The 17913-nt window shown below is 40.3% G+C and overlaps 1 protein-coding gene across 1 annotated transcript; it reads right to left on the bottom strand.

Moving 5' to 3' along the window:
* Positions 1–4815: 4815 nt before the first annotated feature.
* Positions 4816–8883, bottom strand: LOC103711709 (nascent polypeptide-associated complex subunit alpha-like protein 1). The gene is made up of 4 exons (XM_008797957.4): positions 8742–8883; positions 6992–7076; positions 5510–5640; positions 4816–5416 (listed from the first exon to the last, which is right to left on the bottom strand). Exons 1-4 carry the CDS (start codon positions 8799–8801, stop codon positions 5084–5086), a joined length of 609 nt encoding a protein of 202 aa, XP_008796179.1. The 5' UTR covers positions 8802–8883; the 3' UTR covers positions 4816–5083.
* Positions 8884–17913: the final 9030 nt, after the last annotated feature.

The raw sequence follows: 17913 nt of genomic DNA, 5'->3' as shown, positions 1-17913 counted from the left end.
CGTTTTGGGCTTTTGAATGCTGCATTATAATATTTACTTGCAGAAAGAGAACCAAAAATTCTTCTTGATGTCATGATGGCCTCCTGTTGTAGGCTGTGTTTGCCTTGTGATGTTTGTAATGATTGCTTGAGATTATACATAACAGTAGAAGAATGAATTGTTGTTTTTTATATGAATTATACATGTGATCGGTTTATGTTGGTTTTGCTCGTGACATTGATTTAACGTCCAGTGATTCAATGAATTTGGTTTATTTAGACCAATTGCAGGTCTTAAACTTTTGAACAGTGATAACTATCCAAACTACAGGTTTGATGGGTTATTGCTTTGGTAAGATATCTCCTAGCAGTTAACTGCTTCAGTAGCTTGCATTTCACATGCACTTTTACTTGCTATGATGTTTCTTCTGCTTCTTCAAGTTCACTGGGCTGGGAGATTGCCTTATAGGTATAAAGTACAGTTCGCATGAGACTGAGTTAATTCTACTTAAGTGCTTGTTATTTAAAAACAGACTCGTCTTCTTGTTGTTATTATGACATATAAACCTTATAATGCTTCATCAGATAATCTAATCTTACATTCAAGGTGGCATTTTGAATTTTGCTGTCTTCATATAGCAGTTATGGTCCTTATTCCTGCACAGTACACTTGTCAAAGTTTCTCTGATTATTTGAGTTTGTTTGGTTTATATGTCAATTTAATAGCTGTTGCACTGGTAGTGGCCTTTGTTTCTCCTTTACTATTCAAAACTAAGATGCATTATGGTATTCCATAAACCATATTTCAATGAAGCATTGTTGTTTCTTAAAGATGAAGTAGGGCAGTGGGGTTAGGTTTCTAAGGGCTTGCTCGCGCTAGGAAACCAAGGAGCATGGCCATCACACTCGATTTTGCAAAAAAAATCATGGCATAATAAAGATCAAATTGTTTTTTTTATATTTGGTCTAGATTTATCTTCTCCCAGACTAAGTTGCCTCTATATATAACTAGCAGTGTACTTTTCTAATTGGGTGGACAAAACACATGCTCTGCAAAAAATGGCGATTAGCTCAAGATGGTTCGAGCATGCAGGGGAAAAGGAGGCTCAATAGTCAATTTCGATTGGTCGGTACCGAACGGAGGCTCAATAGGTGGAACGGGTTTCGTGAGCAGAGACCCAAACTTCAGAGTTGTGGCTGCGGAAGGGTGTCAGTTATTCGACTGCACGATTTCCGGTGCAGAGCTGAGGGTGGCCTGGGCGGGTCTTCGGCATGCTTAACATGTGCTATCAGCTAGGTCAGTCATCTTGAAGGGGTCACTCGATCATGGTTATCAGTTGGGTCCATAAGGGTCCGAGGGTTGCTGTTGGTGACCATCTATTACTTCGTGACATTTGAATAATGATGAGGGATGTAAGCGTTGTCTGGCTAAGCCTATATTTAGAGAAGTCAATGGGGCTGCGGATTGGGTGGCCACCCACGTGGCTCACCACGCCGGCAGTAGTGTGTGGACAAGGAATGAGGAGCTGCCTCGAGAGCTTTGTGATATTTTATTTTTTGACTTTATTAGATGTATTCGTATACATGTTGTATGAATTACCTGTCGTAGCAGAAAACAAAAATAAAAAAGGAGCAGCGTCGACATCAATAAAGTTGCAGGGGGCCTCGCGCGCGAGGATAGCATTTTAGATGATGGTGGCGAAGATAGAGGAGGGATTGAAGACGAAGTGGAAGCAGCAAGGGGGTTGCAGAGGCGGCGAAAGGCACCAAACTGGTGGGAGTGGAGGTGCGAAAGGGAGACAAGGGAAGAGGAGGAGGTCGATGGGGTGGTGGGCAAGGACGGAGAAGAGGAGCAGGCATTGGAGGGGTTGCTGAGTAAATTTTGAAGAATATATCTTCTTCTTAGATAACGATCTTTCTACAACCTGCTTTACGAGGGTCAACTATGGTTTTCTCGGGGTTAATTCTTTTATTGTTGACACTGAGGAGGATTTTTGGGTCTACTTAGTGTTCTCTAGCTATGATGTTTTAGACTGTAGTTCAATGGTTGGACGTTATGGTAGCCCTTCAAACAATTTTAGGACAAACCAACGTAGCTATAAATTTATAAGAGAGCATATGGATGCTGGTTTTTTTAATGCTTGTTGCTTGTTGCACCAAACGCTTTGAAAGATCATGAGCTAAGTGCCGGTACTCTTTTCCCCATGGATTGCTCAACTTTTGCACCATGTGTATCGATATAATTGCCAAAAATTCATATGGCAGGTGATGGCATAAGGAATGGGTATTCTAAAATACGTCCAAAGATTCTTTTGTAGAACCTTTTAAAATCCATTACAGACATGAAAGTATAAGCTAACCCCACCTCCTGGCTATCTCAAAGTAAACTTCGACGGCAGTAGGTCAGCGGATGGGGTGACTGGATGGGTCGGATTTGTGATCAGGGACCACCAGTGAAGGATGCTTGTTGCAGGAGGGCGGCGCACGCCAGGGCTTACAGTAGTCGGGGCAGAGCTGCGGGCAGCCTGGGAGGATATATCATATGTCAGGCATGTACTTGTGTCGAGCGGGTATACTTCGAGGGGGACTCATCTGTGGTGATCAACTGGATCCGGAGGACGGACAGATATGGGGATGCCCATTCCCTTATTCGGGAGTCTCGTAGGATGGCTCAGATGATGGGTGATTTTCAGACAGCACATGTGTTTAGGGATGCGAACAGGGTAGACTGGATCGCCTCCTTTGTAGCCCGACACTCCGGATATTTTTTGTGGATGTGTGAAGCTCCTTCTTTATTTTTACTATTTTCTCGTGATTTGACAGGTTGTACTCACGTGAAATTTATATGAGATGAGTAGCCGTTTCTACCAAAAACAAAATGCTGGTGATGTCTCTGCAATATTTTATATCTTCAATTTTTATCTTATTTAATATTAAGTACTAAAATTTACTTTTATATTTTTTTATTTGCTTGATTTGTATACTTAAAAAAAAAAAAAAAAAAAGCTCTATCCATCCCAACCTACTCCATCTAACTCTACCTACACTACCTTGCCCTGAGCCAGGTACGAGGACCTAATTATTGAGGACCTAATTATTGGGCAAGTATGGGCAATAGCCTACCGGACCATCCCTAAAGAAAGAGTTGAAGATAGAATGGTAAATAGAAAGGAAGACATATATATTGACTCCTTATCTCTTTTACAATCATTTCAACTATGATCATGATTCATTTCATGACCTTATTAATCCATGAAATCGAAGGATTACATGACTCGTTGGACGATAATGCCTAAAATAAAAAGCATGCACCTTGAACGCTCAAATGGTGAACAACCCCATCCATTCGGGTTCAGAGGCTCTCTTGAAACGAAATGGTCCCAGGTAAACATTCCCATTAACCTTCCAACAACCTTTTATCAGCCATATTATAGGCATGGAGTGAAAGTCTGAAAATTTCTTATCAGCCAAGGACTGTGCTTCCAAGTTCTGTGCTCTCTAAAACTGAGGAGCCTGACCTAGAACAGCCTATTTACAAACAGTTGCTTGAATATGAGGCACATCAAGCAAAATCTGCTGACAAATATAAGCATTAAGTTCATTAATAAAGGAGAGAACAAAGCATGGTGAGCGCCCTTGTTTTCAGCATGTTACCTCGCAGTCGATCGAAGCTGCCAGTGGACGTAAACAAAACTGCCAACCGATAACAGCACTGACACGCCTATTTACAAACAGTTGCTTGAATATGAGGCACATCAAGCAAAATCTGCTGACAAATATAAGCATTAAGTTCATTAATAAAGGAAAGAACAAAGCATGGTGAGCGCCCTTGTTTTCAGCATGTTACCTCGCAGTCGATCGAAGCTGCCAGTGGACTTCTTGGCATTGCGTAAACAAAAATGCCAACCGATAACAGCACTGACACGCCATTCTCAACTACAAGCTGATTGATCTGCTAGTTCTTTTGCTCCAACAATTTTTTGAAAAATTCACAACCGTCATCATCCAAATGGTAAGCCAAAGGTTCAAGCAATTCTTTAATGAGGCCTTGACTGAGCTCAAACTTGAAGGCAACTAGTTTGGAACGTTGGTTCTTGGAGTCCTAATATCAATTCGTCTATACACAAACTTGGAGTTAAGGGCACCCATTAATAGGTTAAAAAACAAGGTAAGACATTTGTTCCCAGGACGACACCAATCCTGGAGCTCAATTAGTGTACCAAGTAAACGCCGTTTTCGTAAAGGAAGAAGGGCCTTAATAGGAGCTTCCAATTGGCTGCAGTATCTCTCCACACTGAGACTAAAATCTGGCTAAATGTTCTAGGATGCTTGATCATTATATGCCCATCAGCTCATTAAGCCTGATCATTGTTTAGTGACCTAATCGTAAAATAACACATTTCTTTGAAAACTGACAACCAGGTGAGCTATGGCAAAAAAATGTGAACCTCCTGAGTTCTTCCAAAGACATGAATCCTTGTTACATGGGAACCGCTTGCTAAAATTGCATAAAGTATACAGTATATTTTGAACATTATTGTAAATACTTATACTGGAAATATAGGCATATCATTCAAAGCTCACATAATCTGAAGAGGCGGTGAACATGAATACAAGCTAAAAATATAGAGCAGCTGCTTCCATTAAACCAGCTACTGAAAAATGGAATAATGGTGTCACCATGCGATCCAGTATCAGGTTTCTTCGACACCAAAGAAACAGCAGCAGCAATATAATTCATGGGTCACAAAGGAAACAGGAAATTCAGATGTTGTAAGATATGTCACCGGAAGGTTAGAAAAAAAAATAAATCACCACCAGTTTTCACCAAGAGCAGTCTACCAAAAGCCAGGGTCCAATCTTTATACTGAAAGTTAATGTGATCTTATGCTGCAACATCCTCTGATAACAGAGGAAACACAAAGAGTATGTATATAAAGGCAAAAAATTAAAACTAAAAACAGCATTACCACTGGTACACCATAATAGATTGATAACTATGAGGTTACGCAGCAAAGACACACAAGAAACTCAGCCTACAGACCACGCCACAAAGAAAAACAAGCCGTCTTTGAAAGAGAAACAACTATACCAGAGATCTCGAATTAGGTAGTTAACTCCATGATAGCAGTAACGATGTCCCCATCTGCAGCTTTGAGTGCCTTGACAGCCTTGGACCTCGAAACTCCAGCCTGTGTCATAACCAGCTCAATGTCCTTAGGCTCAACCCCCGTCTCATCAACTTCTTCATCATCCTGAGCCATGGCAGATGTCTCAGGCTTCGAGATCACATGGCTCAGATCAGGTGCCTTAAACTGTTCAGCTGCCTGGGTCTGCAGCTGAGAGCTCAGATCCTCAATCTTTGCCTCTCCAAAGATAACATAGGTGTCTGAAGTTGGACTTTTAAAAACATCTGGCTTTGAGATGACAAATAATATCTGAAATGTCAAAGAAAAAAGAAGTTAGATTATAAATGGAGATTTTGCCAACAATTCAAGCAATAATGATGAGCTGGGGATGGGGGAACTCACATTCTTGCTCTTCTTCACAGTGACACGACTAACACCAGGTACGGGTTTCATACCAAGCTTCAACATCGCCTTCCGGCTCTTCTTCTCACTTCTGCTCTGCTTTGATCTTCCGCTAGCATCGCCTGCTTGTCCTGCAAAAAATTAGTCAATAATAAGTGAGACAATAACAGTCTATAAGTCAGATTTAAGGACAAGCAGAGGGAGCACCCAACTTGGGTATTATGCATATACTTCAATGGAAAATGAGATCATAACATCAAGTACAAAGCAACAAAAGGTCATGTAGTTGTTAATTATTCGGCTAAAAGTGTATAAGAGATAAGGCTTGCAACGAGAGCTGCATATCTGTTCATTGAACCTGCCTCCTTTTTAATCTGCATACATAGTGTGGTGTCACCGCATGCATGCACGAGATGGAGTGGAAGGATGGTTAGGTGAAGGCCAGTTTAGCATGTAAAATAGGTTATTTAAAACCTGCAGATGCATAATTAGGATTTAGGAACTTAAAAGCCATTTTCCGATCTTAATGTAAGACATCTTAGGCGGTAGCAGCTGGCCCAGCATTTTTCCCTTCTCTTTCATATATTTTGTTCGAAGCTGCCATAAGGTTTTGAATGAAATTTGAAATATATCATCTTTCCACTTCCATTCAATAATGTGCCTCACTCAGACCTAAATATACTTGTAACAGGGTAGCCCAGCTTTTCCATGATCAGAAGAAGCGAGCTCAACCAAATTTTAGCACAAGAACTTTGCAAATAAATATAATTCAGAAAATAACTTAACCTTTATCTTCCTCTTTTTCTCCTGGTGGGGACTCTAATTCTTTCCAACCTTCCCTCCTGTTCCTCTAATTTTTCTGCTCTATACCAGATCCCAGTATGTATTTGGTTAGACTTTTGCCCAAGATGACATCACTTGACTCACTCAAAACCCTGCATTGCAGCTGATGGCAAACTTGTACACCCTAGACTTCCTAATTCCCTTCTTTTTTATGATCTATTTCACCAAATCTGTTACAAAAAATGTGTTTTAAACAGCTTACAAAAAGGCTCAGCAGATGCATGAAAAAAGCAGCACACATATGTTGGTAAAGTGCAACTTAAAATGTGTTCTATCCAGCATTTCAAGGAGGGAAAACAACTGAGTCTTATCATTGACTGGCCTTCAGGTGTCAAGATTAAAATATAAAACAGCAAAGAAGATTGTTAATTTCTTTAACCATAAAAATGAGAAAAAATTTGTTCTGTCCTTCATAGACTATTTAATTTCCCAAGGCCTCATTTCCCTTCAACTAAGCAAATGAAAATGTTACTCACCTTTGTTGAAGCAATGAGTGCTTCAAAACTGCAAAATGTACATATGGTAAATTTTATAAGTTACTTGGGGTTTTTCCAATTTCAACATTGGGTTTTTGGGTTTCAGATAAATTGATTGGACAACATTTCAAGAGTTGGGTACAAAGGAAAAGGTTTGACTTACCTTCAGCATCATCCTCATCTTTGTCATCATCATCCTCATCTTCATCTTCATCATCATCCTCGTCTTCAACCACAGGCTGGTCAGGCTACACAAAGAAGTCACACACAGGATTATGGGATGTAAAGGCACATATGGCATCATGTATCAAGTTCTGCAGATTAACATGGCTATGCGCAGTTTACTAAATGACAGACAGAGAGAGGGAAGGGGAAGAATATCAAAAGGTAAATGTTGTTCAAAAGAGAGACAGAGGGCCTTTATTTTTTTTGGTGCTGAAAGACAGAGGGCCTTTATCACTCTCACAATCATTATCACGTTAGTTCTCCAAGAGGTGGAAGGATCATACAAAATGTCATGTATAAAGATGACAAAATTAAAGACACTATCATGTTGGTTCCTTGCTTTTTGACAGAAGAAATTACTGGTTTGGATGTTCAGTTTTCACTTCAAAGTACACTTCCACCCACATGACACTGAAACTTTAATACTTTCTGCATGCAAATGGATACGAAAATATAAAATGCGGCATATTATCATTAGTATATTTAGTTCCCAAAACCTAACCTTTTGATCATTAAAAGGAACCACAGCAGTCAAATGACAACATGATTCCACTCATGCAACTGACTCACTTTCACTCATGACCACAATTATGATGAAAATTTTAAGACTAAGTTCCCTTGGAAGGCCATCTCATACAATTTATAATGATGTTAAAGAACTTTCCTGATGAAATTAATAATAATGATAATGGGTGCGCATTTATGTGTTAAATTGAGATGGAAATTTCAACAACAGCAACAACATAACTAAAATTTGTTTTACAAAAGATCAAGACGCAAACATGTCTAAGACCTTAGTCACCGCTGGGATGGCATGCATGAGTTAGAACTTTTGCTCTTCCTCCCATTATCCAATGCTTCAAAACTCCAATTCAGTACAACATCTAATACTACTAGTACAAAGTACAAAAGTTTTGTCATTAAATTTAAACCCTCTATTGTCATTCATCTGAGATACTAACACCAAGTTTGCTTCCTTCATATTTATTATGCAACCAGACTATACTATAGTAATTGCCAGTACAACTCCCTGGATTTCCTCTTTCCGTATAAATTAACCCCAAGAATTGACACCTCCTTAATTTGTGAAGGAGTAAACCAACCGCCAAATAAGTGGATTTTGTTAGTTCCCTAGCATCTAACGTTATGACCTACAGACACCTCCGCTCTCCCACATCTACTTCTAATTCAAAGTACTCAGCACAAGATCATGTGGCTCTGTTTCTCTTCCAATACGTTTATTGGATATGTATAAACCTCCCATTTTTCTTAATTTATTCAATGATTAAAAAAGATCTCAACTTTCTTGAAATATGCACTTTATCATTCTATTCATTAAAAAGACGCATTTAGGTGATCCTGAGCTGATAGATGCACGGACAGAGATTGTGAGCAACATTTAAGGAGACAAATTTCCGGATCCAAATTCTAGCAAAACCAGATCATGATTACAGAACGATCTCGTATAGAGGCAACATTACAAGCAATGATTAAAGAGAATCGGCCAAACACCGGATTTTTAGGGGGGAAAAAAGGGAGGAAACCATCGGATTTTTAAGGTTGTGGTGATTAAACCCACAAATATTCAGCACCAAATGCAAAAAAGAGGACAAGTAAAAGAGAGAAACTGATACAGATCGAGAAGGCTGAGGTGTAGAGAGGAACGGAGAGGAGGTGGAGAGGCTTACATCCATTGTCTGTTGCTCGAGGTGAGCGGCGAGGAGTTCCTCTTGCGTCTGAGCAGTCATGGCGATAGGCTCGGAGAGTGGAGAGGGCGCCGCTGAATGAAAACCCTAGACCCAAAAAAACCCCAAACGCCAACCGAAACAGGGCGGGTCGAAGATGGAAGCGTTTATATGTTATATACCCCCTCAGCTACTCTGCAATTACCAAGTTGCCACTGCTCTACTTTGATGATTCCATGTTACATTCAAGGGTAGGATCATTTGATGAATGCATGTGATCCTATTGATATATTTTTTTTTATCATATATGTTCTTATCTAAAGGGTCATTGTTTCATGCAATGATAAAAAGTTTGGATTGATAAGTGCAATGGCACCGGTTCAAATCTGATCCCTGTCAAGGCCTCCGGTTATCTGGGCAATGGTAAGAAATAGAGGGACTTTCCAGGCCAAACATGTCTTTCGTGAAGCTAATAGGACCGCGGACTGAATGATTTTACTGGATACATCCGTACTCGTCTGGTATGATTCACCCGTCTTAGCGAAAAAAAAAAAAAAAAAAAAAAAGGAAGAAGAAGGAAAGAAAAGAAGAAGGAAGCCCCAGATTGTTAGGTCTATAATTGAATAATGGCCTTTTTAATATACTCTTATCTAAATGGCACCAGAAAGTATAAAGGGTGTATTTGAAAAATTAGAGTTTATTATCCTATTGGTTGCATATGCTAGAAGTTCAGTATGAGGTAGAAATTTTATGAAATGCCTACTCATGAAATCATGATTCTTGATGCCATCTTAGAATCCTTTCTTGCTCTTGCTCAGATGGCCTTGATTTGATTGTGCTACATTCTTTCCTAACTGGTGGCCTATATAATGGATGGATTAATATTAATTTTGGTGGTATCTTTTAGAGTAATTCATGTGGATGGTTTCATCAACCATTGTGGTATTCAAGATTTTTGGAGCAAATGCGGAACGTAATTTGCATGGGAAGAGGGACGTCAAATAACCAATGGGCTCCAAAAATAAAAAGATTTGAACCTATGACCCTCAACTCTAAAAGTATGTGAGCTGAACAGCTAACCCTAATACCATTCGAGTGCAATCTATACCGAGGATGTAGAGATAGTAAGCATGTCGAATTAGTGATTAATATGAGTCAAGATAATAGACATGCTAATAAAATAAACAATTAATATGGAGAGGATCAGAACTCATAATCTCTAGCAAACTTAACACTCTTGTACCATATTAGCTTGCCTTTTAAGAGAACGAGGCATTTGCCATACAAGGATCATGAGAAATGGGTAGGTAATTTTTCCTTTAGATTTGAGGGACCTGGCTATGGCTAATTTGGTTGTAAGAGATGGATAAATTTTCTTGTCTCTGGCCAAAAAAAGAGCATGTTTTAAGATTTTTTTTATGTTAAGGGGGGCAATCAACAATTTCACATGCTAACCCATACCGTATACCCAACATGAGATAAGCATACCTATATTTCGTATAGACAGGTTCCTATCACAAATGGGCCAACCCAACTAGCATATTCATTAAATTGGCTAGTTCATGTTTAGTGTCTTCATCTATCTAACCCAATTCGACTTATTAAATAATTATGGTGGATCAACATAATTGTGATATGACTTATTTAAGATATATTCAACATATTGACCTGTATCGGACTTGATGCGGGATTTACACCCCGTCACCAGCAGAGCCCACACATCAGCCGAGCAGCAGAAGAGAGAGTGTCCCCCAGAAGGTATTGTCCGCTTTGGATCCGATTCGGGGGTCGAGCGTACCCGGAGCCCTCCTCACGGCGCCTCACGGTTTTGCCCCACAAAAGGCGCCTCCTTAGGGAAGGGTGACTGAGCCCCTCATTATATGGCACAGACCTTCCCGCTACACGGCCGATGTGGGACTAAATTCGGGGAACCCCCCGTAACACAGCCCCCCCAGCGGGGAGGTCCGATTCGGGGGTCGAGCGTACCCGGAGCCCTCCTCACGGCGCCTCACGGTTTTGCCCCACAAAAGGCGCCTTCTTAGGGAAGGGTGATTGAGCCCCCCATTATATGGCACAGACCTTCCCGCTACACGGCCGATGTGAGACTAAATTCGGGGAACCCCCCGTAACAAGACTCATGTTAAATACCTCTTTTATGGTTTTTATCCATATAAAATCGAGTTAATAAGATATCTTGGTTATACATGTCGAGTCTTATTACTTGTTTAATAAATCGATCATATCCATATTTTGATTACTAATATGTTTAATAAAAAAATAAGTTTTGGGAGCTTTTTTTTTTTTTTTTTTTTTGTTCTTTAACCCAAGGCAAACTCAATCAATCTGATTGGCTGTCATCAAGAAATTATATTATGCACCATATGCACCCAGTGCCGGCTGAGCCTTAGGCGACCGAGGCGGTCGCCTAAGGCCCTCGGCCCAGGAAAGGCCCCCACCCACGGCTCGGTTTTTTTTTTTTTTTGCTTTTTGGATGTGAAAACTAGCTCTGTAGATTAGAGGCTATGGGCAGTGCCGCAGTGGGCGACGACTCCGCTACAGTGCATCCCTTTCGGCCGCTTCGGCGTCTCCCTGACCCGACGACAGAGACAGGCTAGCTGCCTAGGCCCTGGGCAACGCCGCAACGGCTACCGGCTACGACAACGTCGACAAGCAACGAGCATTTCCTCCTGGCTCCCCCCTTCTCTCCCCTCTTCTCTGCCGGGCAGTCGGTGCTTTTTTTTTATTGCGGAACCTTTTCAGTAGATGCGGCAAGAGCTTCCGATTTCCCAAAGGTTTTCTTCGGCCCTAGTTCCCTTCTCTATCGGCAGCCGGGAGGCTCGACCGTCGACGGCTTGAGGCTCGACCACGAACTGCCCCTGCATCGGACTCCGAAGTCCAGATATCCTCTCCAGCTCTGCTCGCCGTCCTCGGCTTCTCCGACCTCCAGCCTCTGGCCTCCGGTTCCTTGGCTCCACTCTAGCCTCTAAACTTCTAAAGGCCACCGTCCTCCTCCTCCTCCGGCTCCAAGAAGGCAAGAACCCGGCGACGGCGGTGAGTGGCGAGCCGCTGGCCGGATCCCCTCTCTAGCTCTTAGGCCGCCCCTCTCCTGCTCTCCTCGTCGCCGTCCTCGGCTCCTCCGACCTCCGGGCTCCGGCCTCGTCGACTCCTCCGTTAGCATCCCAAATCCCAGGCAGTGCCGCAGTGGTGAGTTTTTAATTGACTAATCACTAACTACCATTTCACATTTGTTATTTTATTATCTAATAGTTCTGTGAGCACCGAGGGAATATATGCCATCAGTTCTGGAAGGATTTTATTATTTAATGGTTCTGAAAGGATTTCTTTAATATGCTATCATTATTGGCTTATTGCATTTAATGTTATACAATAATGGAAAAAACCAAGGGAATATATAGCCAACTGATTAATTTTTTGGTCCCATTGATTTTAATTTAGTCAAGTTAGAGACACTACAATTGATTTTTTTTGATCCAATTGTAGGTTGGTTGTGACTTCGGCGATTCGGCCTTTTCTCGCCGTCGAGTTTGGCACTATCCGGCCTCTTCTCCCCGTCAAGTTCGGCACTACTTATCGGGACCTGAGTTCGTTTTTTTTGACACCAATCAAATTTTATCATTTTCAACTTTTTTATATTTTAATTTGTTTGTGGTGTTTTTTTAATTGCTTTGTTTGATAATATTATTTTTAGATTAAAATATCTAATAGAAAATATGAATGTGGGTATGAAAAACTTAAAAAGAAAAGAAAAATCGATAAACTCATTCAATCTCAAAAAAAGGCCTCCTCTAGTGAGTTCGCCTTAGGCCTCCAAATGTTTTAGGCTGCCCCTGTATGCACCATGCCAGCGATGCGCCACTCCAATCCCATCTTGACATGCCATGCCTTAATCTCACTTGAATGACCAGGAATCTTCAGAGGGGGGGCATCCCAGGTTTCAAACAAAGTTAAAAAAGTGATGGAATATTGGATAAAGAATATTGTTTTATGTGGTATGAAGCTACATGTCCTTCAATCTATTTTGCATACTTTGCTGCAAATCAAGTTAAAGCCGAACTTAGGTAGAATTAGGTTGTCTATCCTCTCCAAAAAATAATAATAAAAAAAGGAATAACGAATCAGTTTGAGTGTAGTCTAGTAAGGTTTTGGGTCCGAGTCCAACCAAGATAGGTCAAGCCAGATTCGATGTCAATCATGCTCCGGTCTGATTAGGTTGGATGAAGTGCAGATCCCATGCTGAAGCAAGCTTCTCATTTCAACCTGACATGAAAACAATTGAATTGGAATGGATGAGAACTCGAGTTCGCCGCTTTTCCATTCATTTACATCGAAGAAAAAAGTCCTAGATCACAACTTTAGGCGAAACTTTAGAGATTATTTTGTTCAGATGCTTGCTAGTCTTGGACAGATCCTAGCAAACATGAAGCATTAGACATTTCATCTATTAGATATTTCACCAAGTCCTTGGCAAATTACATGAGCTTACAAGTTAATGACTATATGTCATCGGTGGACAAGTTTTTATCTGGTAATTAACTTTCGCACTTATAGTTCTCCAAGTCCTTGATCATCCTCCAAATTGGTACAAAAACTACCCAAGATTCATGACTATTGCAACCAATGTTTGTCCATGCCTAGATCTCAAAGCGAGGCACCTAACAAGCTACCCAATCTAATTAACAAGCTGCTGAGGTCTAAAACTCTTCTGCAGCCTCTGGTAATCAATAAGATGCTGCCAAATTAATTAGGTTGAACAAAACTGTTGCATTAGTGAACTATGCAATAATAACAATTCCAAGAAGTTTACACTGTAATATGGATATCAATTGCTGCTTATGTATGATGGTCATTTTTGACAAGACAATATAACTACCATATATCTGTTATCATCTGGCATTTCATTCGACAAATTTTTTGAAATATGAATATAACTCCAGTGCCATCACTCAAAAACCTTGTGCCGATAGTAGTCTCCATCCACTTTTACAGGAATGTTGGCAAATTTCGTATTTATTGCTATCTTTTGTAGTTTCATATATTTAGAGAGAAGCTAACAATGCTACTAATTGGATAGCTTCTTATGTGACGAATCATATAGGATCTATATGATGGATTTTCTCATTAATATTTCACTTTCTGATTCTCATGGATATATTTATTCTTGATTAGTTAATTAATTTAAATCACCCAATTTACCAAAAAAAAAAAAAATGCCATTGCTTGAAGCAATGCACCCCACCATCCTCACTTGCCATGGTTCCTGTCATTGCTTTTGGGGGCTGCAAACCATTGACATCACCCAAACCTCATCGAAATTCCAAAATCTAGTTCAACTACAGATGAAACTAACCTTATGCCATCACTCATTCCCTCACCTTATATTTATATTCATATGTCCACAAAGACTTCCTCAATACATTTGCTAATTCTTTATTTATTCAGAAGGTGCACCTAAAATCCTCCTTTCCACACAGAAACACATATTCTTCTAATCTAATCACATGCTACATGGGAACCTTCAAATGCCAGGCTTTCTTTTTGCCTCTACTTTGATCCATGGCACATGCAATTCAAACCATCTCTTTGAACACTTGGCTTAATAAAATTGTTGGACTTAAGACTTTTGCATTGCTTCTAACTTCATTTTCAAAACTACAATGGCTTATTAATTAAGGGGTGGTAGCTATCTTAGATGTGGGAAGTTCCTTCATAATACAGCAAAATGTTAGTTTTAACTAAGCTTTATTTATTTGGTTCTTGATGTCAAAACTTGTGTTGATACCAACTTTGACAGAACATGTGCTTGTTGTGCCAACAATTTTCAATAAATTAGGTTGATGTAAACAACTCCAAGTCTCTCATCTTAGATCTTTGATGAAAATGAATCTAAGTTCATTCAACCCTTGCTTGCTGGAGGGGAAAAAAAGAGAAATTTGATAGCTGAAAATGATGTGTATGTCACATGCAAGATCATGTTCATCTATTTATTCTCCCCTTCTCTTGCATGCGCCCATTGTTAGTGACTATGCAAAGGCTATGGTTAGAAATTCCACAAAAAAAAATTGCCATCTCTTAGAGATGTGAGAACCCATGCGAACGTGTATTTAGTTTCACATCGGTTATTCGCTGAGAAAATCTTAGGTACTTATACCATACTAAGGAACCCAAATAATATCTTCCGGTTAGTCATTTTGGATAAAGTCCTGGATTATTACAAATGGTATCAAAGCGAACTCGGCTTATAGTCTATGTAGACTAGGAGATGCTGCAGCACGAGTTAATGGAGACTGACCATGGGTCTATCGTGGTGTATATGATTACATGTAAATGAATATACATCCTTAGCTTGACGAGGACGTCAGGATTTAAATGGGGGGAGTATGTGAAAACCCGTGCAGGTGTGTGTTTAGTCTCACATCGGTCATTCGTTGAGAAAAGCTTGGGTACTTATACCAGACTAAGGAACCCAAATAATACTTTCCGGCTAGCCATTTTGGGTGAGGTCCTACGTTGTTACAAGAAAGCTCATAGCAGTGAAATTACAACACTATGAATATTAGTTACCTAAGTGGCTGTGTCATAGTTATGTTTTAGAAACATAAATTTATAAAAAAGGAAAAAAATGATGTTTTTTTCTAGTCAGCTAATAATATTGTAATTATTATAGGCACAAATGTAATATTTAAACAATAATAAGATGTGCTATAACATATATCACAGGTGTCTTGGAATTATTATGATGGATGTTAAGATGTTGTAATGGTTATTATTTAATAGCGGAGTAGAAAGGAAAAAGCAATTGTAGGTCCAAATAGCTTTGCAATTTTAAAATTCATCTGTAACATTGTTTGGTACATGTTAGATCTAATTCAATGGAAAAGTTATTTTAACAGATCATTTCAACTCGAAGTAAACAACTATTTGGCATGGATGAACTCATTTTCCAAGGCTTACTCTTGCATTTGTGTTACATTTTATGATATTTTGCAGACAAATAAATCAAAATACTGGATCGTGCTATTCTTGAAATTCATTCCTTTTCTCATGAAATGAATCCATGGAGCAGCCCAAGCTTCTTCGAAAAAGAAATGGATTATGCTGAACACTAAAAAAAAAAAACCAAATTATAGGAGAATTGGTTCCAAGAGATAGGATAGAATAGAAAGATATTGGATAAATATATATCACAAATATTTTCAAATACTATTGTTGAATTAAGAAACTTGATGCTCTTAGATCCACAAACATAGATAAGCAGGATGGAACGATAAAATTGCTTGTCCATGCCAAGTTGAACATCCAAAGACAAATTTTCCGATATTTTTCTACCATTATAGTTTAACTCAAATTTACTCCCTATCAAATTTCGATATCTTGCATATTTTGAATTTTACAATTTCCTTTAATAATTTAGTCTGCCACTGTAAAAAAAATGCAAGACAACTTGGAATCCTAAAAATAGATGCAATATATAATCATTACGTAACAAAATCTTTACTCTTATTCAGAAGCAAACTATTTACCAGGTATAAAAATGCTACCAAAAAATGCATCTGATGGCGGTCATCGTGGAAGAAAAACAAATCTCAAAATCCATCTCTAGTTGCTTAACTATTCCTGTTATATTTATCATAGTATTTGGTTTGGATATTCTTTTCTATCTTTGTTTTTCTGAAATATAGGTGTTGTAATACTAAAAGCCAAAGAGTTTTTTTTTTTTTTTGAAATTTGAGACATTTCCATTCGTAGGAAGTCGCTGTCCGGTGTGCCGGGTGGCCCATCAAATCAACGCAACATGGACATCCCAACGCAAAACGATTTAAAAAAATGGCACTCTCGTAATTCCCATCAAAGTCGGCTCTCTTTTCCCAACTCCTCCACCGTCGCTCGCGGGTGGTTCTATATACACCCCCCCTATTGCTCAGGACACCCCCCAAAAATTAAAAAAAAATTAAATACTCTCTACACCCCCCCATTTGCTAAGGACACCCCTAAAAAATTAAAAAATCCTAAATTACCCCCCACCCTCCCCACCCCCTCACCTAAATTGCTCTCTACACCCCCCAAACCCCCCCCCCACCCCGCTCTTCTCCTCCAAAACACCTCGCCAACGCCCAAAACCCCCCGTTCCCCCTTCTCCCTCTCGTCGCCGGCATTCTCCCGATCTCCGACCACCTCGCCGGCTTCTTCCGGAACCACCTCGCCGGCTTCTCCCGAAATTTTTTTTTTCACGGTTCGTACTCCGTTCGGCACTGGATCGCCGAACAAAAGGCTTCTGTTCGGCTGAACAGTGCCGGACAGAAGGCTTCTGTCCGGCACTGTTCAGCCGAACAGAAGCCTTTTGTTCGGCGATCCAGTGCCGAATGGAGCACGAACCGTGAAAAAAAAAAATTTTGGGAGAAGCCGGCGAGGTGGTTCCGGGAGAAGCCGGCGAGGTGGTCGGAGATCGGGAGAATGCCGGCGACGAGAGGGAGAAGGGGGAACGGGGGAGGAGGGGTTTAAGGGGGGTTTGAGGGGTGTTTTTTTTTTTCTTTTCAAAACGAAATGGAGGAGGAGGAAGGGGGGTGGATGAGAAAATTTCAAGGGCAATATGGTAATTACACTAAAGGTTAGTTTGGGTATTTTTTTTTGGTTTTTGGGGGGTGTCCTGAGCAATAGGGGGTGTATATAGAACTACCCGAGTGAGGAGCGGGTAGTTCTATATACACCCCCCCTATTGCTCAGGACACCCCCCAAAAACCAAAAAAAAAATACCCAAACTAACCTTTAGTGTAATTACCATATTGCCCTTGAAATTTTCTCATACACCCCCCTTCCTCCTCCTCCGTTTCGTTTTGAAAAGAAAAAAAAAACCCCCCCTCAAACCCCCCTTAAACCCCTCGATCCATTTACATCGTTTAGGCGATCTTTGAAGGAGATTTAAGCCCCATTCGAAGCATGAACAAGCAACTAGTGATTTGGGACGAAGAATCGGCCGCAAAGGTACGTGTTCCACCTTGTTTCGAATTTTTTTTTTTCACGGTTCGTGCTCCGTTCGGCACTGGATCGCCGAACAAAAGGCTTCTGTTCGGCTGAACAGTGCCGAACAGAAGCCTTCTGTTCGGCAACCCTCAACCGAACAGATCTGTTCGGCTGCACAGTGCCGAACAGAAGGCTT

Source organism: Phoenix dactylifera, chromosome 13 (genome assembly GCF_009389715.1).
Source record: "Phoenix dactylifera cultivar Barhee BC4 chromosome 13, palm_55x_up_171113_PBpolish2nd_filt_p, whole genome shotgun sequence".
Classification (NCBI taxonomy): domain Eukaryota; kingdom Viridiplantae; phylum Streptophyta; class Magnoliopsida; order Arecales; family Arecaceae; genus Phoenix; species Phoenix dactylifera.
Note: the sequence above shows the minus strand (reverse complement) of the source record. Positions and strands in the feature narration are given on the sequence as shown.